The sequence below is a fragment of the Lolium rigidum genome, chromosome 3 (genome assembly GCF_022539505.1).
Source record: "Lolium rigidum isolate FL_2022 chromosome 3, APGP_CSIRO_Lrig_0.1, whole genome shotgun sequence".
In the NCBI taxonomy this organism is placed as follows: Eukaryota; Viridiplantae; Streptophyta; class Magnoliopsida; order Poales; family Poaceae; genus Lolium; species Lolium rigidum.
Genome location: NC_061510.1, coordinates 151149674 through 151171484, shown reverse-complemented (window position 1 = coordinate 151171484; position 21811 = coordinate 151149674). Strand labels below are relative to the sequence as shown.

Below are 21811 nucleotides of genomic sequence, written 5' to 3'. Positions count from 1 at the left end.
GAGAACCCATATCGTCGGGTTAGGCCCATAGGCGACGAAAAATACCCCGTAGCGGACGATTTTGAGACGTTGTCTATCAGAACTTTTCTTGTAGTGTTCAATGCATTTATAATCATAATTTATACCTGATTCTCTATCTTTGTCGATCTCCCATCCTTCAGTATTTTCCTGGATCCGATTGAGAAGGTCCCTTTTAAACTCTTCTTTATTGCGCGTGAATGATCCAGAACAAGAAGTATCCTGCAAGGTCTTGTCTTCAAAAGAAAGTCTTGCATAGAAATTATCAATAATAACATTACCAGGAAGCTCATGAATGGGGCATTTGAGCATTAAAGACTTCAATCTCCCCAAGCTTGGGCAATACTCTCTCCATCATGAGGCCAAAAATTATATATGCGATTCCGATCCTTGTGAATTTCACTTGGAGGATAGAACTTAGAATAAAACCGGGGCACAATATCATTCCATTCAAGAGAATCCCCATTATCCAAGTAATTTATACCAATGCGCCGCTTTACCGTACATCGATATAGAGAATAGTTTCTTCCTCACTTCATCCATAGCAATACCGCACACTTGAATAAACCGCATAATTCATGTAAGAACAATAAATGATCTCCGGGGTGGACAGTTCCATCCCCCGTATAACGGTTACCCACTACGCGTTCAATAATTTTCATAGGTATTTTGTATGGTATCTCTTCCTTACACAGGCGCCTCGTCCACTACCTTTGCGAGTAGTAGCGGATTTCCCAAATAAACATTCAAAAGGAGAACTCTCCATAATGAATTATGGCAACGAGCGTGAAATAAAATCAGCACAAACGAGTAGAAGTTTCCCTTACCAATTCCACTTACCAATAGCGCTTCACTCCCGACAACGGCGCCGGAAAATAGTCTTGATGACCCACAAGTATAGGGGTGTATCGTAGTATCTTCGATAAGTAAGAATGTCGATCCCAATGAGGAGCAGAAGGTGTTGACAAGCGAGTTTCGATGAAGGATTCACCGTAAATGCTCACGGACAAGTATTCGGGGGTTTTGATGTAACAGATGAATAAAGTACGAGTAAATAAAGTGCGAGAGTAACAATTGCAGCGAGTGGCCCAATCCTTTTTAGCACAAAGGACAAGCCGGGTTGTTTACTTATAATGACCAAACGTTCTCGAGGACACACGGGATTTTAGTCTAGTGCTTTCGCTACATACGGCTAATTAATCTTCATTGTTTTGATAAGTGTTGTGTGGGTGAACCTATGCTAATGTACCGCCCTTCCTAGGACTAATACATACTTGTGATTATACCCCTTGCAAGCATCCGCAACTACAAGAAAGTAATTAAGAATAAATCTAACCACAGCCTTAAACTGCGAGATCCCGCTATCCCTCCCGCATCGATATACCAACGGGGGTTTAGGTTTCGTCACTCCGGCAACCCCGCAATTGGCAAACGAGTACAAGATGCATTCCCCTAGGCCCATAAAGGTGAAGTGTCGTGTAGTCGACGTTCACACGACACCACTAGAAGAATAACACCATAACTTAAATATCATAACATTGAATATTACTCAACCATAATTCACTACTAACATTTAGACTTCACCCATGTCCTCAAGAACTAAACGAACTACTCACGAGACATCATATGGAACATGATCGGAGGTGATATGATGATGAATAACAATCTGAACATAAACCTTGGTCCAACGGTTTCACTCAATAGCATCAACAACAAGTAGAAATCGATACCGGGAGAGTTTCCCCTATCAAACAATCAAGATCAAACCCAAATTGCTACGGCGGTGACGATGTCCAGCGGTGGAGACGGCGGTGATGATGGTGGAGATGATGATGATGGTGATGGAGATGATGTCCAGCTCGATGACGGTGACGATGGCGTCGATTTCCCCCTCCGGGAGGGAATTTCCCGGCGGATCTCGGCCGCCGGAGAGCTCTTTTCTCTCCGGTGTTCTCCGCCCCGCGAGGCGGCTGTAACTCTTCGCGAGGTACCCTCTGTGGCTTAGGTCTTCGGGACGAAGGATTTCGCGAAGAAAAGGAGGCGAGAGGGGTTGTGGGGCCCTCTCCTCACCAGGTGGCGCGGCCAGGCCATGGGCCGCGCCGGCCTGTGGTCTGGCCCCACCTTGGGTCCAGTTGGCTCCCCCTTCTGGCTTCCTTCGTCATCTGGAAAAATAGGATTTTTGGTATAATTTCCTTCCACAGTTGATCTTCCGAAATATTGCGTTCTGACGATGCTTTTTCCAGCAGAATCCTGGCTCCGGTGCTTGATCCTCCAATAATGATGAAACATGCAAAATAGGTGAAATAACATAAGTATTATGTCCAAATATGAAATATATCAATGAATAACAGCAAATTATGATACAAAATAGTGATGCAAATTGGACGTATCAGGTTCCCAACGGACGCGTGCTGTACGCGTATCACATGGCTTAGGTAACAGGCAGAATGATCATTGTAGAAAGATAAAATCTACCCAGAGGAGTATTTCTCTCTTTTGGGTTGCTTGCGTACTCAGATATAAATAAGAAAAATCATATTCACTTGTCACATTTATTCCACCAGGTACATTCACTATCACCATGAACGGAATCCTCCCCCGCCTACCTTTCCATTTGCAGAAACCTGCTTACTTATTAATTGTTGTTTACTTTTTATGCACTTTACTTTTCAACACTTCAAATTTCCTTATTTATTATCACCATTTTCCATTTAAATTCTTGTAGTCAATTCACCTAAGACTTGTGACACCTTGGGTGCGACAGAAATACCGCATATAAACATCTTCCTACGCTCCTTGTTGGGATACGATATAAAAACCGAAATAATACTTCCACGAAAACATGCACGAATGACCCTGTGTTCTTGCAGGCCATCACATGTCATTCAGCTGCAAATGAGTTACCATTAGCAAACTATGTGGTGTAAAGTGTAATCATTACTTTGGGGTTGATGTAGCATTCAAAATTTTCTGTATTGGAAACATGGTTGCAAGCTTTTGCTCTTAATTTTAACTTCTTACTTCTTCCCGCATAGTGTGCATCTTGGCATAACTTCCATTTTCCTCCGGCAGCGATGAACTTGAACACCAAGTGCATTATATGCAAGCTTCTAGCCAAAAGTTTTAATCTTCGGCGGTACATTTGCTTTCCACATCATGTTCCATAGAGATATTTCTCCCTATGGATTTTTACTGGTTGATGTTTGTCTTTCTCTCTATTGAAGTTGCATACCCAATCTATATGCAACTCATATTTGATTGACTCAATTATTAGTTAAAGTTTGTCACGAAAAATAAATTGGTTTTTTTTAAGAACAAAGGGAGTAGTAAAATGCACACAACCAAACTACGGCCCAAAAACCGACACTAGGCCTACACAGCAAAACAACTTTGTGTCCGTGTGGCCGAAACTCGTCTTAGCTCCGTATGTGCTCCTTCTCATGAGTCTCAACTCAAGACGACCTCTCATTTATTTTTTCGTTGGGTGGAACAAATATTTGAGTTAAAGATCGTGCATTCAAAGAGAGATGGAGATTGCTTTGTATCTACTCCATATAGCTCTTGTGCAGTGGTGTGCAACATTGACCGTCTATGTTTGACTTTAAACTGCACTCGTTAGGCTAGTCATAGTGCTAGTATCATGCACATTGGTCCCACAAAAATGCTGATGTGACAGCTAATTAAAGAGGAGAGAGGAGATTAGAGTAACATAGGTAGATACTGTATCATAGCGCGTGTCACGATAAAAGTTAATGCCAAACAAATCTTGTGCACAAATTAGCATTGAGATTCTAAAAAGTAATAAATATAATGTGACTATGATACTACTTCATGATACTAACCACTATAGAGATAGTATCATACACAAGTATCATATGCATGATACTACTATATGATACTTAACACTATGACCAGCCTTAGTATAGTCAATGTGCATTAATTAGTAGTAGTACTATAGGTAGACTTTTGGTGCATCACGACAAAGAGTCATTACTAGAGATATTATGACATGATGCATGTAGTTCTTTTTTTCCATATATAATATCAAGATTAGGTAAAAAGTTAAGGAAAATAGGAAACACGTCAGGAAAATAAACTATGTTTTGAATATCTGAAAATATGCATTTTTGCCATTGGATTGTTTACCAATAAATAGATTTATCACCTCCCCTCCCACGCCGCTCATTTGCAAAAAAGTAACCCTCCAAATGATAGTTAGTAGGAAATCTGTCTGCATATTCCATTTCAACGATGTCCTCTTGCACCGTCTCCTTCATCTCTCTACCACCGAACAACTTTGGCCACCGTCGGCGACCACCTTCTACTCCACCTATCGCCCTTCCCCATGTATGGAGATGTAGAATATGGTTCCTTCCCAACCCTCTCCAGTAGAGCTGGCAGGTTCATGCTCCGACGTCGCCGAGGAGGGGGATCCATGTTCCATCTTAGTAGTTGCCGGTGTTGACTTCTTTCTCCATAGCAAAACCTTCTTCTTCATCAGCGTCACTAGCAAGTTTTCCTCGTAGAGTGAAAATAGCATTTGTGCCTTGCACTCTGAAAAGTTCGATCCAGTTCCAACATTCGTTCTTTTCTTCTGGCCAAAGCGTTCCAGATTTGAATTTTTATTCATGGTGAAATCACCCATTTTACAATGCTTCTAATTTGTAGTCTGAACCATGATAATACAGTTCGAACATAGATGGGAGGCTAACAGGTTGAGTCACGTGAGGGACATTCAAAAATGTGAATTGGTATAGGTGGTTTATGCAAAAAAAAATCATAAAAATGACGGCGAGGGATACGAGAAAAACACATATGTTCTTTTTGAAAAATAAAAAATAGCATGTTAAAGTTTCAGGAAATTCTGACATTAAATTTACATGTATTAGAATGTTGTGTTCTACCAACGTGCAAATTATCATCCCATAATATTTTAATATCGGGGCTATAAAAAATATGTCAGGCTTTGTCATTTTTGTGCAGCCATGATCAAATTTAACATGTTGCTAGAACAAAACATAGTCCACATATAGAGCTTTTTTTTTTAGATATTTTGAAACTTTGAAATACCTTTTTGAAATTTGTCTAGCCGTTTGTACATATAGAGAAGTTCTTTAACAAGGAGTGCCCTGAAGGGCCAGAAAGCTTCTCATTAAATCCAAACGTTGGAGGTACAAAATATTACAAAAGACCCCATAAGATCTAAATACACATATAGGTCCCTAGCATATGCAGAAAAGACCTCACTAAAAGATGAAGAAATGCAATCAGGTCCTTCTCTTTCCCCATCGTCGAGCCAGAGGTCTGCTACGCCGCCGTCATGCGAAGAGGCGGGGACGGAACCACTTGCTTCTCCGCAGCCGTAGTATGCGGCTGCAAACCTCAGGAAGGGCCTCACAAAGGAGGTAGATTCGCCGGAATCCATCGCAGGCAATTGGATAGGCCATGAAGTGGCCTTGGAGCTGCTCAAGAAAATTGCTTCCCACACAGAGACTCCATAGCACCTTTGAGGCAGAAATCGGTGAAGACGGTCCGGGAGAGGCTCGTCGTCGCCTTTCTTCTTACCACCATGGCAAGGAATAAGACGCCCTAGCCTAGCAATCTCCAGGCACCAGCTGCACCGACAAAGAAGATCTGGTACTGTCCCTCGATCCAGAACCAGCATGCCATGCTTCAGCTCCTCCTCGCCACCAAGGCCGGCCAGGAGCAAAGAAAAGGCATACCTTGCAGCTCCGCGAAGAAACCCCCTCTCGGCTCCACGACCGGCCAGGGGAACTTCAGTAGTGCTGCCTAGATAGAGAGGAGAACCCGTCTCCGTAGCTACGTTGAAGAAGAAGACGGCGCTGCTTCTTACCCCTTCTCCCTCCAACCACCGGAGCAGAGAGAGGGCAAGCATCAGCCCTAGCCTGGTCAAGATCCAGCGGCTCAGATCTTGACCACCGCCTCCACTACAGGGCTCCTTATTGTTGGAGTAGCCGCCGAACCCTAACCGCGTCCCTCCGACGAGGGCGACAAGGAAGAAGAACAGCAGCCATCGCCAGATCTGGCCCACGGTGACCGGCGAACTCCACTCGGCATCAAGCCAGCTATGCGGCACAGAGGCCACGCCTACACCTAGTATTTTCACTAAAAAGGATGGCGCCTTCCCTCAGCGCATCTCGACCGGCGGCGCCGACGAGAGTGACCTCGGGTCAGCCCGGCGAAGGAGAGGCACCTCTCAACTACTGTAGCACGAGGAGAGCAGGGGAGGAGGAAAGTGAGCGGCTCTTTAGAGAAGTTCAGATTTGCAGAATCTATCCATTTCCATAGGATACGCGTCCCCACCGCCGTAGCCCGTAGCCGCCCGCCGCCCAACCACCATAAAAAACGACCCCCGACACCCCTCCTTGATTAGAGTACATCCTACAAACCTCGCTCGGTCGTTCACATCCCAGTGTCTGCCCCAGCCTCACTCCACTCCTCTCACATCCAAGACCACCCCGCAGTAGCCGCCATGGCTCTCACCGGCGGAGCCACCTCCGCGGCGTGCATCCTCGTCCTCCTCGCGCTCGCCACCGCAGCTGGCGCGGCCACCCCTGCCCCGGCGCCGGCGGTGGACTGCACGGCCGCGTTCGCGGGCCTCGCAGACTGCCTCGACTACGTTACGCCCGACACCAAGTCGACCCGACCCTCCAAGACCTGCTGCGGGGAGGTCAAGACCGCCGTCAACAGCCCCTCCACCGTCGACTGCCTCTGCACCGCCATGGCGGCCAAGACATCGCCACTACCGATCAACATGACCCGGGTGCTTGCCCTCCCCACCGCCTGCGGCGAATCCCCAACCGTCTTCAGCAAGTGCAAGGGTGAGCACCCTGCCCTTTCCTCTCCTCTTCTTGCACCGGATTTGGCTCAAATCTTTACTGATGTGAAATAAAAAACTTCCCACATAAATCACACCCGAAATCCTACTGTTTTAGTAGGAAATAAAAATCGTCTTCTCCATCTGTAGTGCAGTTTTACTAGTAGTAGTATGGAAGATCTTAATTCGTTGATTTCTTCGTTTGCTTGCAGTTGTGCCGGGCGGTGCAGGTACCCCCACCAAAGGTAATGCTCTTCTCTACTTCTGCACATCATCCACTTTGTATTGCATTCTTCGATGCGTGCCCGTTTCTTATCTTTGTTGTTCTGTTTTGTACTATGATGTGCGTGTCTGTTTCAGTACTAGCCTAGTAGGACATACGTTTAGTAACATTACTACGATGAACTCACGCATCTACCCAAAGCTTTTTTGGCTTTGTTGGAGAGCATGAACAAACAAAGTCTTGTTCAGTTACATGTCAACTTTAGCTAGAAAAAAAATCTTTTATCAGTTATTACATCACATATCATAAAACTCCAAACGAGGACGAGGTCGTCTTTGTACTTTCTACACTAACATGAAAATTTAAATAAATTAGAAAATACATTCTTCTTTTACGAGAGTACTCAATTACTCATCACTCTCCCCTTTGGTTCACAATAATGGCATAAAAATGGGGCCGCCGTAAGTGTTCTTCGTCCGTGAACAGAGTAGTATTATATTCCCAGCATTTGCTCTGCCTTGTAGCTTTGCGAGGCATTGCATGTGCAGCCAAAAGATACAGATAGGAGCATTTGTACTAAAGGTACTTTTTTATCTGGAAAAACTGCTAAAAGAAACTTTGACTAGCCAGAGCCAGTCACATGCTATCATGACAAAACCCATTGAGTAGTACATCGTTCCCGTTGCCTTCCATGATAGGGAGGATAATCCCCTGCCTTGTTCATAGGCTAGGAGTTAATCTGCCAGCAAGAGATGCTATTTTGATGTGATGCACTTGGCATCGTGCAAAAGATGCACACCTACTACTTAATTCCTAGAGATCTGTAATGTGCTGTTAGTCACGGGGAGGCACAGGCAAACCAGTCACGGGAGTCTTTCTGGAGACTAGAGACAACCCAGCAAAAATTGAAATGATAATAAAAAAAATCTAGTGGGCAGCCAAGATTTTGATGGGTTACGTTCTGAAGAACAGCGTCCATGGCCAGGCAATCATCCCATTTCCTTGCAACTAGGGCTGTTGAAAAAACTGTTTGGCCTTAGCTGAATTATTTGCACTTGCTTCGCTGTTTTCGTTGAATGAAAATGAACAGGTAGACCGTTTCCACGGTCTTGACTGTTTGCACTGGCCCTTTCTCTGAACACCACTCGTCGTCTCTTGGCTAGATCCGTGAGACCAAAATTGTGATGTAGATGCTGCCACTAGTCCCACTTGTAGCTGGGCAATGCTCCATCTGGCTAATCAGTCCAATCTAGACATTTCTGGATAGTTGCCTATGTGGTGTTTGCTTTCGTAGTTTCATTGAATTGAAGAGTGGGGAGCCGACACCTTGGGGTTTCCAGCTATTCTGATAGCTGGAGCAATAATAACAGGTACTCGTAGCATAAGTTTGTGGTCGGAGGCGTGACTTGCCACTGTTCAAACTGCAATGCAAAAGATATTTACATCCTACCAGTTTTGTATTCCCATGTCTGAACTGTGAATTCGTTTCATCAGCTTTGGAATGCTTGGTTCTGATAATCCTTTCATCACTGCAGCACCGGCACCAGCCAGCGGTGGTGCAATTGCTTCGCCACCAAGGACCAATGCGGCTGCGAGGCCTGCTGTCTCCGCTACCATTCTCGTGGTCGCGGCTACCGTCGCGGCTCCTCTGTTCGCCTTCTATTACCTCTGAGGACCGGCTTCTCAGCCTCGCTTCATGTTATATCAGACACCTTGTTACTCTTTGACATGAGTTGTTGCGCAATCTGAATTTACCCTGTTCTGTTCGTCGGGATGGGTTATGAGTTACTGTGACCATCATATGCAGTGGCCTGAATATTTAGTAGTTGCCAGTTATGACAGTCTGGTGAATTGCTATTATTTTCGAATGTCGGAGTGATGATCTTTGACGAATCTCGGTAGGGAGCAGCTTCTTTGCTTGCTCGTAGTCAAGCCTCTATTCTACTAGTTTATAATTGTCCAGTCAAACATCCACCATGGTAGGCGCTTATATTTTCTTTTTTCAAAAAAGAAAGCAATGTTGAATACTTGTCTCCAAAGTCCAAACGCCTCCTTTTCGAGGGAACTAAATTTTACGACCAACTGACAACGGAACACGTTAGGACAACATTCAGGTGCCACCAATTGAAATGGAAGAAATGGATAGAAGGATCCATCTAAGGGTTCTGAAAACCTAGTCTCTACTATTAAGAGCAAACTGGTGATTTTCAAGATGGACAATAATACCCCCCACGTCTTTATCCTACCAAGATGATTTATCTCAACGCAATCTTGAAAAAAAAAACCTACGCGCGGAACAAAGAAAACGCAACTAACAAAACAACTCCAGTCCGTGTCACGTTGAGTGCCTGGTGTCACACTTGTCACACTTCATTTAAATTACACAGAAATTACCACCGAACTAAATTGAGAACTAACGCCTTATCCTTAAATGGCTCCACCTAACCCCGCGATATCCTAGCTGATAAACATGGAGTTTGTTGACGTCTTGCTTATTTCTCGAGACATCCGGAGTTTTTTTTTTGAACCCAGACATCCGGAGTTTTAGCTGAACTTTGCATGTTCTGTTAGCTGCTCAATGCAATCTGCACGTTTCGGCCGCGGTGGCGCACGTTTGTTTGGCTTGGGTTGAATCCCGTTCCATCGAAGAAAAAAGATTTAGGGTGTTTGGGTATTGATCGGATTGGTGAGAGCTGACTGATTGGGAAGGGAAGGTACGCATCAATTTTTTTTTTTTTGAAACGAGGCAAAAGCTTTGCCTTTCTTGACATAGGAGAAAAGAGTTGGCTCGTTTATGAGGAAAACTGGCCGAAAAACCGTACAACACGACACCACACGCCAGCCCCGAGGCTGCGCTCCACACGGGTCGACGACCAACCAGGTCGACACCACACCTCAACGCAACAGCGGAGGCGAAAAGACCGGAGCCACCGCTCCAACTACCAAACCGACCCCGAGGCCTCGACCCACCCGGCCGAAGACGAACCCGCCTCCACCGAAACCGCCAAAACACTCCACAAACCCCTCTCGACCGCCGGACTTCCAAAGCGAGGCCCCAAGAGGCAAAGCGACACAAGAGCGCCGCCCACGCCCGATCCCGTGAGGGATCTAGGGTTTCCCCGGAGAGCCCGGCGGAGATCAAGAGACACCCACTTCGACGACGCCTTCAAGAAGGAAGCGGCGCCCACGGGCGTCACCGTCGTCTGTCCTGGCCGGCCGCCAAGACAAAGCTTTCGCCCAGCGAAGAGTCCCAAGAAAACTCGCGCCCGCCCAAAAGAGGACGGCACAGACCACCACCTGCAACCGCCGGATCTCTAACCCCGGAGCAACGCGCCTGTAGCCAACGAAGCATCGCCGAAGAACACCGTGGGCTCCGCCGGAACGCCACATAGAGGGGACGCCGACCAACACCAACACGGGGCCCGAAGACGACCACCGAAGACCGTAGACAAGAACTCCCAGTGTCCGACCGCCACGCCGCCCACTTGGCCACCACGGCCCGCCACACCGCCGAGGAAACCGAGGCCGCCGTCCCGTCGCGCCCCTCACCGAGCTCCTCCTCCCGAGAACATGTCGCGCCCGCCCCGGCCTCCACACGCCGGCGACGGCACACCAACCACCACGCGGACCCCGCGAGCAACCTTGTGGCCAACACCGAAGCCGCCGCCACGCAGCCCTCCCGGCCCGGGGCCCTCGCCGTGGCCGTCGTTGCTCGCAGCAATCCGCAGCACCTCCACGACCAGGGGGCCTGCGCCGGCCAGCCGCCGCGCCGCCATGGCCAGCCGGCCCGGATCGAGCCCGACCCCCACGACCGCCGGAGCTCCACGCGCCCGCCTAGCAGCCCACGCCGCGCCGTCGCGCCCGCCGCCCCGAGGCACGCCCGCACACCGGCGAGCTCCACCGCCCGCCGCCCGAGCCGCGCCGGGCGAGCTCCTTCTCGCCGGGGACGCGGGAGGGAAGAAAGCGCCCCGCCGCCACCATCCTCGGGGAGCGCGCGGCTTTGCCGGCCCCCTCCGGCGGCGGCGAGGCAGGGAAGGGAGGAGGTGGGGGGTGAGTGGCGGCGGCTAGGGTTTGCCCCTCGCCGCGCCGGAGGAGGGCGACGCGAGGGGCCGCTCTTTCGCTTCAACCACACCCATTAGGATCCCCATCAAATTGTTTTGGTGGACGTATAGAAGCATCTTTTTTTTTTTGAGAAAGTATCGAAGCATATATACTTATACTTAGTGGCGGACTCAAGATTTTCAACAAACCTAAGCGCACTGTAAGCTTGGCTAATTTTTTATCAAAATATTCATCAAAAATAGGTTGAGCCGTTGGCCGGAAGCCTGAGCGGTTGCCCGGGCTTAGGGATGGTTAGGTCCGCCTATGCTTGTGTTCGGGTATCCATCAAGGGCGAGATCTTGTTCTTTCGAATTCGGGGAATGAAGTCGTCTATGATATCGCCGCTTGAACATAAGACCAATCAGTGAGCAATTGCAGTATTGCGCGGTTCGGTTTTGCGCTAGCGCCGCCAGTGGCGAGCCGACGAAGGGTTGGGTTCTCACGACGTACGAGAGCGGTCGCCGACGTCTCACGGAGTATGCAAGGATACCACCAACAGGCGGCCTTCGTGAAAAAGAGTCACCACTTGTCCCTCCATGGTCCAGTGTTGGTCCATATTTTATTTGGAGAAAAGAGAAGTCCGAGCATTTGTGATCCGTTTTATAATATCTACGTATTACCCCGAGCTCCTCGGCTAGCTATGCCACTCAATTCAATTCCTATATGTCACTTTGAGTAAAATGCATCAGCGGAACTTGGAGAGCGAAATCGATACGGTCGCCGACCTTAAAAATATGGTATGTATGGTCATTAAATATAATACAATGTTCATCTAAGTTACTAGGCTACGGTACAACTATGTATTTGATGATGTGACAGGTGTTGACCGATTCCATCTACTATTAAGAGCAAACTGGTGAATGCCTGGTGTCACATTTTCAAGATGGACAATAATACCCCCCACGTCTTTATCCTACCAAGATGATTTATCTCAACGCAATCTTGAAAAAAAAAAACCTACGCGCGGAACAAAGAAAACGCAACTAACAAAACAACTCCAGTCCGTGTCACGTTGAGTGCCTGGTGTCACACTTGTCACACTTCATTTAAATTACACAGAAATTACCACCGAACTAAATTGAGAACTAACGCCTTATCCTTAAATGGCTCCACCTAACCCCGCGATATCCTAGCTGATAAACATGGAGTTTGTTGACGTCTTGCTTATTTCTCGAGACATCCGGAGTTTTTTTTTTTTGAACCCAGACATCCGGAGTTTTAGCTGAACTTTGCATGTTCTGTTAGCTGCTCAATGCAATCTGCACGTTTCGGCCGCGATGGCGCACGTTTGTTTGGCTTGGGTTGAATCCCGTTCCATCGAAGAAAAAAGATTTAGGGTGTTTGGGTATTGATCGGATTGGTGAGAGCTGACTGATTGGGAAGGTACGCATCAAATTTTTTTTTTTTGAAACGAGGCAAAAGCTTTGCCTTTCTTGACATAGGAGAAAAGAGTTGGCTCGTTTATGAGGAAAACTGGCCGAAAAACCGTACAACACGACACCACACGCCAGCCCCGAGGCTGCGCTCCACACGGGTCGACGACCAACCAGGTCGACACCACACCTCAACGCAACAGGCGGAGGCGAAAAGACCGGAGCCACCGCTCCAACTACCACACCGACCCCGAGGCCTCGACCCACCTGGCCGAAGACGAACCCGCCTCCACCGAAACCGCCAAAACACTCCACAAACCCCTCTGACCAGCGGACTTCCAAAGCGAGGCCCCAAGAGGCAAAGCGACACAAGAGCGCCGCCCACGCCCGATCCCGTGAGGGATCTAGGGTTTCCCCGAGAGCCCGGGCGGAGATCAAGAGACACCCACTTCGACGACGCCTTCAAGAAGGAAGCGGCGCCCCCGGGCGTCACCGTCGTCCGTCCCGGCCGGCCGCCAAGACAAAGCTTTCGCCCGGCGAAGAGTCCCAAGAAAACTCGCGCCCGCCCAAAAGAGGACTGGCACGGACCACCACCTGCAACCGCCGGATCTCTAACCCCGGAGCAACGCGCCTGTAGCCAACGAAGCATCGCCGAAGAACACCGTGGGCTCCGCCGGAACGCCACATAGAGGGGACGCCGACCAACACCAACACGGGGCCCGAAGACGACCACCGAAGACCGTAGGACAAGAACTCCCGGGTCCGACCGCCACGCCGCCCACTTGGCCACCACGGCCCGCCACACCGCCGAGGAAACCGAGGCCGCCGTCCCGTCGCGCCCTCACCGAGCTCCTCCTCCCAGGAACATGTCGCGCCCGCCCTGGCCTCCACACGCCGGCGACGGCACACCAACCACCACGCAGACCCCCGCAACAACCTTGTGGCCAACACCGAAGCCGCCGCCACGCAGCCCTCCCGGCCCAGGGCCCTCGCCGTGGCCGTCGTTGCTGCAGCAATCCGCAGCACCTCCACGACCAGGGGGGCCTGCGCCGGCCAACCGCCGCGCCGCCATGGCCAGCCCGGCCCAGATCAGGCCCGACCCCCCACGACCGCCGGAGCTCCACGCGCCCGCCTAGCAGCCACGTCCGCCGTCGCGCCCGCCGCCCTGAGGCACGCCCGCACACCGGCGAGCTCCACCGCCCGCCGCCCTGAGCCGCGCCCGGGCGAGCTCCTTCTCGCCAGGGACGCGGGAGGGGAAGAAAGCGCCCCGCCGCCACCATCCTCGGGGAGCGCGCGGCTTTGCCGGCCCCCCTCCAGCGGCGGCGAGGCAGGGAAGGGAGGAGGTGGGGGGGGGTGAGTGGCGGCGGCTAGGGTTTGCCCCTCAGCCGCCAGAGGAGGGCGACGCGAGGGGCCGCTCTTTCGCTTCAACCACACCCATTAGGATCCCCATCAAATTGTTTTGGTGGACGTATAGAAGCATCTTTTTTTTTTTGAGAAAGTATCGAAGCATATATACTTATACTTAGTGGCGGACTCAAGATTTTCAACAAACCTAAGCGCACTCGTAAGCTTGGCTAATTTTTTATCAAAATATTCATCAAAAATAGGTTGAGCCGTTGGCCGGAAGCCTGAGCGGTTGCCCGGGCTTAGGGATGGTTAGGTCCGCCTATGCTTGTGTTCGGGTATCCATCAAGGGCGAGATCTTGTTCTTTCGAATTCGGGGAATGAAGTCGTCTATGATATCGCCGCTTGAACATAAGACCAATCAGTGAGCAATTGCAGTATTGCGCGGTTCGGTTTTGCGCTAGCGCCGCCAGTGGCGAGCCGACGAAGGGTTGGGTTCTCACGACGTACAGAGAGCGGTCGCCGACGTCTCACGGAGTATGCAAGGATACCACCAACAGGCGGCCTTCAGAAAAAGAGTCACCACTTGTCCCTCCATGGTCCAGTGTTGGTCCATATTTTATTTGGAGAAAAGAGAAGTCCGAGCATTTGTGATCCGTTTTATAATATCTACGTATTACCCCGAGCTCCTCGGCTAGCTATGCCACTCAATTCAATTCCTATATGTCACTTTGAGTAAAATGCATCAGCGGAACTTGGAGAGCGAAATCGATACGGTCGCCGACCTTAAAAATATGGTATGTATGGTCATTAAATATAATACAATGTTCATCTAAGTTACTAGGCTACGGTACAACTATGTATTTGATGATGTGACAGGTGTTGACCGATTCCAACTATCTGATTTTTTTGGAATACCCCTGGAAAGGCCTCATACCGCGCATATGGAGTATTTTTGAAAACTAACCGGGCTAAAATAAATAAAACTACCAAAAAGATAATGTTCCCTACGCCTCTCGCCCTCATGTCAACCGCCATCGCCCTTTGTCTCTGCCGGCAAGATGCACCGCCGCCACCCCCTGCGCTTTGCTCCGGCCACCTCCTCCTCACCGGTGTGACCAACCTCATCGGCAGGCGCCGCCCTCTATCTCCCTCTGGTGAGTGCCACCCCTGCTCCTCCCAGTGCGCCTCTCCATAGCCTCACGCGTGTGTGGTTCTCCTCCCTAACGAGGCCGTTGTCGATGGAGAGATGGCGGTCGTGGCGTAGGTGGGCGCTTTACTGGGAGGGAATATAGCGTGGAGCAGTTGGGAGGGACACAAAATTTGTTAACCGCGAGAGAATTTTGGAAATTTTGTTAGCAATGGCATTTGATATGTAAATAGTAGAAGTTTGTGGCACCAGGCATTCGCAGGTTCAACCTTAATAGTAAAGATTTAAATATAATATTGCAAAAATACTTAGTGACCCATAGACACGTCTTTCCTTTGTAGCTATTATCTTCTTGTTCTCGTATTATTTTGGTCAACTGCAAATATCGTTATAAAATTACTAGGACAATAATTTTGATTCTCCAATCATATTCCGGGTTGAATTCCAACATTGTACATTAGATTTGTTAGTACAATATGAACTACGGAACATAAAGTGGAGCGGAAAGGAATCAAAGAGAAACAACAACAGAGACACAAAAGAATCGAGGGGCAAGGAGAATTGGATCAATGCATGCCCCTATGGCTACCTACAAGAGAATAATTGTAGATTTTTGGCATCACAAAATTTATCTACATGAATTTTAAAAAAATGTTCCACAAATTTTTTACACACAATATGAATCTCACTGGCTATATTTTCTATGTACCAAAATATTTACATGCATGTTTTGTTTACATTTGTAACATGTGCTAATGTGAAGGGGCCGTGGCGAAGCACGGGCATTTAACTAGTAGTAAGCAAGGCCAAAGAAATTAGTCGCAAGCAGCAAGGACAAGTTATGTACTTCCTTGGTCTGTTAAAAGGTGCCAGACCTTTTTGCGAAAAAATTCCTGATATTTTTTTGACCAAACCCACGGTACATGCGGAGACACCGACCCTCTTCCTCGCGTTCCACAACCTCTTTTTGCTCCAGTCGATGGCGCCCACCACCCGACGCCGCTCCTCCTCTGCCCCATGCCCTATCTGTTGTGCTCGTCGTTGCCCTCCCCTTCTCTGACGTCGCAGGCGCTCTCTCCTTCTCTCGCGTCGTGGCACCATCATACTCGCATGCTCACTAAGGTCGTGCGAAAAATGGGGATTTTTCCTCTGGGTCTCTCACGGTGGCGGTGGTGGTGACATGGTGGAGCTCAACCCGCAGTGGTGGCTAGCGGAGACCTAATCGCGGTGGTGCTGCTATTGGCACCACAACGGAGCTCCAATCGGGTGGTGCAGGGACGGCCCTGGGGAGGGTCTGGTGGGGCAGCCGCCCCGGGCCCAGAAAAGTTAGGGGCCCAATTTTTTATATATAGGCTTACTATACATTGCAGGAAAAAACAATTAACATTTTTAGATGGGCTTGGATCTGTACTTTTGGCCTTTCTTTTTTCCTTTTAGTTTCCGATCCGGCCAGCCAGCCGGGAATCCCACTCAGCGCACATACGACTGTACGAGTCATACGATGATACCAAAGGTCACCTCGGTACCATACGGAACAGAGATGTCGCTCTATCGCCTCGCATAGCGGTTTCCTGCTCTCCCGATTGTGATTGCTGACCGCAGACCGCACGCGAGGATCGATCTGCTGCCCTGCCTGCTGGTCCGCCAGCCACCGCAGTCCCAGTCCAGCAGCCCCTGTCCCCAATCAGGCAATCACCAAATCTGCATAGAAGATTAAGATAGAAGGTAAGAACCGCCCGTTGTCGTTTTCTTGGAATTCTACTATCTGCTCTAATTAGCGTTATAAAATTAGTAGTTTTTGTTCGTATTGGTAGGAGTGAGGTTAACTGATTATGGCGCCTGAATCCGGTGCTAAGAAAATAAAAAGGAAACAAAAAGAATAAAAATTAATTGAATCATAGAGAGGGTCTATGTTTAAATTTTTGAAGAGCAACACGAGCACTTCAAGCAATCCAGCAAGAAGTTGCTGATACTTAACCCAAGCATAGGAGTGATCCAAATAATTAGATTTCAAGCTCCTTAGTTAAGGTCTGCTCTTCTTGCATTAAGTGAAGATGTTGATACTGAACCCAAGGATAGGAGTGATGCAAATAATTTATTTAAAGTTCTTGGTAGCTTTGAATTTATATTTGGTATGGTTATTTGGCATGAAATTTTATTTGCAGTAAACGCAGTCAGCAAGAAGTTGCAATCAGCATCCATGTGCATTGATTCTACAATTTAACAAATAGAAAGTATGCACGCTCACTTTGAGACATATATAAATAAAGGATTTGATGTTGCTTTGAAGACTGCCAAGGATATTGCATCTAGGCTAGGTGTGGAGTAATCATTCCGTGTAAAGCGTCATGCTTCCAGAAAAAAGCAATTTGATGAAACTAAATGCGAGGAAGCAATCTTTCAAGCCGAGGAGGATTTTAAAGTTAACTATTTTTGGTTATGGTCAATATAGTGACCACATCTTTAAAGCGTAGATTTAAAAACTCCAGTCATTCAAAAGTATATTTAGGTTTTTAATGAGTTTCAAATCCTTGAAGGCATTGGATGGTCCTCAACTGCAAGAACAGTGCACTAAATTTGCAAAAACTTTTACTCAACCAGGTAATGTGGTAAACCTGATATATGTGATGTTGAGTTGAATGCATTTATTTCCGAGTTAAGTGTTATGAAGTTCACTTTGCCAGATACACCAATATCTGCTATGGAGATTTTTGAGTTTGTCAGAGAAGTGGATTGTTATCCTAATATTTCTATCGCTTATCGGCTTTTATTTCCTATGCATGTGACTTGTGACTGTTGCATCGGCTGAAAGAAGCTTTTCAAAGTTGAAATTATTGAAGAACTATTTGAGATCTGTAATGTCTCAGGAGAGGTTAAATGGTTTGGCAACTCTATGCATCGAGAAGAAGTTAGTGGGCGAGATTGATATTGATTCCATCGTCACTGACTTTTCTTCTAGGAATTGGCGCAGAAAATTTTAAGGTATCATGTAAACATTGTTATTTTTATATGAATATTGCAATGGGGTGTACTTAAAGTATTTATTTTTCATGATCTCATACATGTGGAAAAAAAATTATAGTAAGAGGGGCCCAAAATTTTAGTTCCGTCCAGGGCCTTCAAAATCTCAGGACCGGCCCTGGGGTGGTGGTGTTGGATTCGCCCGAGGTTGTGGTAAAAATTGCCATTTTGCTCCAAAGTGTCGCGGTTGCGGTGGCGGTGGTTGTAGGTTGTGGCGGCGGAGCTCCAAATGATGTGGTTGTTCTTGTGGCGGCACGACAGAGCTCCAATGGCATGGTGGTGCTCAATCCGCCCGAGCTCCACATTGCCAGTCATCTCGCTGTTGTGCTTTTTTTTTTGTGCTTTTGACTGCATTGGATCATTGGTCACCAGATCTTAAGGTATGGATGATGTTCTCTGAATTCTGAAATTTAGGACTAATTTGAGATGTTTTAGATGTATTAAAGGGGTTTTCGCAAAAACATAAATGAACTAAGGCTCCGACGCTCTTTCCCGAACGGGGGGAGTAGATGGCCATATCAAAGGCACTGTCTTCTTCTAGAAGAGTTTAATTTTTCGAAATGAAGGTAAAAACTTTACCTGATCCATTAGTTAAAAAGAGAGTGTTTAGTTTTTATGAGAAAATTGGGTGAAAACCTACACCAACTAGATCAAGCCCCACACATCCACAATCAAACCTAATAGAGATCTAAACAACAGAAAGTAGACAGTAGTCAAACAAGATTTAGAAATAGAGTATCCACGCTGAGAATGACATGTCAAGTTTTCAATTTAGAATGACATGTTAAAATATTTGCGCCCCGCAACAAAACTGCCCTTCCGGATTATGGTGTTTGGGATATTTCTTTACAAACTAAAGTAAATAAACAAACACACTATAATACATCTATATACATACCATTGCTAGAAGAAAACGATGCTTTGAATAATGATTAGCGTCTTTGATTGTATTGTGTTTCGCAAAAAAAAAAAAAAAAGAGAGAGAATCAGAGACGACAATAGGTTTAATATGGTGAAAATGGAAGGTGCGTGACAAAATGTGCGAGTCCTACATTTTCTCCGTACGGAGTAGTATAATCACCCATCGATGTGTCTATCAAACGTTATCCGTAATAAACATTAGTTGCTATCAACCTACGCAGTGATGTTACCGAGTGGAGAAAAATGGGATCGATCGACCGACCAAAATTAATTTAGGATTAAGCTGATCCTCCCACGCGCGGTTTCGTGGTCGGCCGCTAGCTGCTTCCTGAACAACAGCGACGTCGTGGAATTCAACAACTCGATCGTCGGAGATGAGACAAAACCGTCGGTTAATCAGGCGCTCGCCACAAACACGCGCAAACCGCGTGCGCGTGGCGCTCCGCCTCGCCTTGCCCTTGCAGACAGACTGCTGCTCCCGTTGACGACAACTACTTTTACTGACGGCGTCCCGCACGGACTGCCGACGTGAAAGAGCGCGACGTTTGGGTCTGCATGCAGACGGAGTGCTGCCACGCGGATGATCGCGTTTGCTGAGTTGCCGTGGTCGAGAGGTACCACGTGGAGGATTATGAAGGAGTACAGCAGTCGCTGCATATCTGTAGTCGCTCCATATCGGTTTAGATCAATTTCAACAGTAAAGCCAAATGATCAGTAAAGCCAACTGATGGATATGAGAAAATGCCATATCATTTATAGTTATTATATAGCTAACATGTATAATAGTTGGTTATAAGAATGAAATACTTTACTAACATATGGCCCAACTTTCACTCTCACGAAGTGTTTAGGAGCACGTGTAAGAGCTGGCTATTGTATAACAGCCCACTTCGCTTCTCTCTTCCCTTTTCTCTTCTCCAACTCATCTAAAATATACACTTAATGTCTTATAGTCAGTTAACTAGATTTTATTGTACTTGCTCTTATAAGTCCGACGCATGTACCTAGCTGCCAATTTTTTGTAATATAACTAATATTTCATACTACTTATATTTGATATGATGAATGCCGTATTTTTTCCTTTTGTCAAACTTTCCAAAGTTTGAAGCCTTAGAAATCAAAAAGGGAGGGAGTATGGATTTTGTAGCAGAACATGGTTATTTGTGACATCGTCTCAATTCCAATGAATTACCATAAAACAATCTACTCAATGAAAACTTGTTCCCAACCCTCACTGAATTCCCCGCGTATTTTTATAGACGGAAGGCTTAAACTGAGATCGTCTTTGAATTAAGAAAATCATCAACCGGCTAGAAGTACAACATAGATCACAGTTGCGAAGACCAGCTTACATTAAACACATATAAAGAGAGATAGAGAGAGAGAGTTCGAAAGGAAAACGAAAGCCTACAACAACAAAGATAATCTAAGCCTTGGAGTTTTCAGATTCTTGTATGTTATGCAACCTAGTATGGAAAATTAACAAATTTGAATTTTCACTTTTTTTGCAAAATAGTTTTGAAAAAAACGTATAATATATCAAAATGATCGTGGGAAAAAGTTACATCCGAATTCACCAGAGTTTACCCGGTTAGCCAATTTTTAGATTCTCAAAATTCCAAATGGAAATACAAAAGCAGGAAGATTTTAGTTTTTGCTATATATATTTTTTATTTTTTTAAACCTAAAATTAATAATTGCATCCTGCATAAAGATTACTATCATTTTTACCCAATTTTTAGATTTTCAAATTTTTAGGTTTTAGGTTTGGCAAAAAAAATATTTAATTAATTAATAAAACTAAAAATAATACAAATTAAAAAGTTAATATTTATTTATTTATTCAAGATTATTATTACATCATTACTTTTGTTTATTAAAATAATTATTTAAAATTCAAATAATAAAGAAATGTGACATCGATCAACATGTTAATATGATTGATATGATACTACTATCACATACATGCGCGCGAAGCACTTGGATGCGGAACAGGATGGAACTCAGAAGTTATGCGTGCTACTGCTAGAGTAGTGGGAGGATGGGTGACCGAGCGGGAAGTTTGACCACAAGTATGCAATTTGACTAGAGATAAGTCTAGTTAGAGATAGAGACTAAACTATACAAATAACTGAAATAGTAGAAATTCTGAAAAAATAGAAAAAAATGAGGGAGTGAAAAATAATTAGAAATCTAAATGAATTAAAAAATTAACTCGAAATAGCCTTTAGTCCCGGTTCGTGTTACAAACCGGGACTAAAGGTCCTTCGCCCCGGCGCATGCCAGCCGCCCACGTGGCGGGACCTTTAGTCCCGGTTCGTAAGCAACCGGAACTAAAGGGAAGCCTTTAATCGCGCATAATTAGTCCCGGTTGCGCAACCAGGATTAATGGCCCTTGCAAACGGGGACTAAAGCCCCTTTTTCTACTAGTGGCCGCTGCTCCGACCCCAATGGCAAGCAAATCACCTGAGAATGCTCAATACAATTTCTAATGATGCCTATCTCAGTTACTATAACTTGTGTTTTTGCTGCATAACTTTTTTAGAGAGAACACGCATTGTTAGCAAAGCGCATAATTTTTACTTAGATAATCTCTAATCTGTCTACGATATTTTATGAACAACGTGTTCTCAATAGATCTAGTTCTAAGTTACAGCTTGATGGACTTCAAGATCAATGGATCTCCCCCTTTTGTTTTATATACTATGTACTTACAACTACTTTCTTTGTTTTAAATCAGTTATCGAAGATTCGGTCAGATTTAATCATATGTATCCAGATGTATTTTAGTGTGTAGATTCGTTCCAAAAAGCTGCATCATA

The 21811-nt window shown here is 46.4% G+C and overlaps 1 protein-coding gene across 2 annotated transcripts; it reads left to right on the top strand.

Annotated features, from left to right (window-relative positions):
- Nucleotides 1–6430: 6430 nt before the first annotated feature.
- LOC124702498 (non-specific lipid transfer protein-like 1) lies at nucleotides 6431–8899 on the top strand. 2 transcript variants are annotated; one of them, XM_047234640.1, is made up of 3 exons: nucleotides 6431–6860; nucleotides 7069–7101; nucleotides 8615–8899. In XM_047234640.1, exons 1-3 carry the CDS (start codon nucleotides 6512–6514, stop codon nucleotides 8749–8751), a joined length of 519 nt encoding a protein of 172 aa, XP_047090596.1. In that variant the 5' UTR covers nucleotides 6431–6511; the 3' UTR covers nucleotides 8752–8899. The 2 variants fall into 2 exon arrangements, with proteins under 2 accessions (XP_047090596.1, XP_047090595.1); XM_047234639.1 differs by lacking the exon at nucleotides 8615–8899 and having other exon boundaries at nucleotides 7069–7400.
- The last annotated feature ends 12912 nt before the right edge of the window (nucleotides 8900–21811 follow it).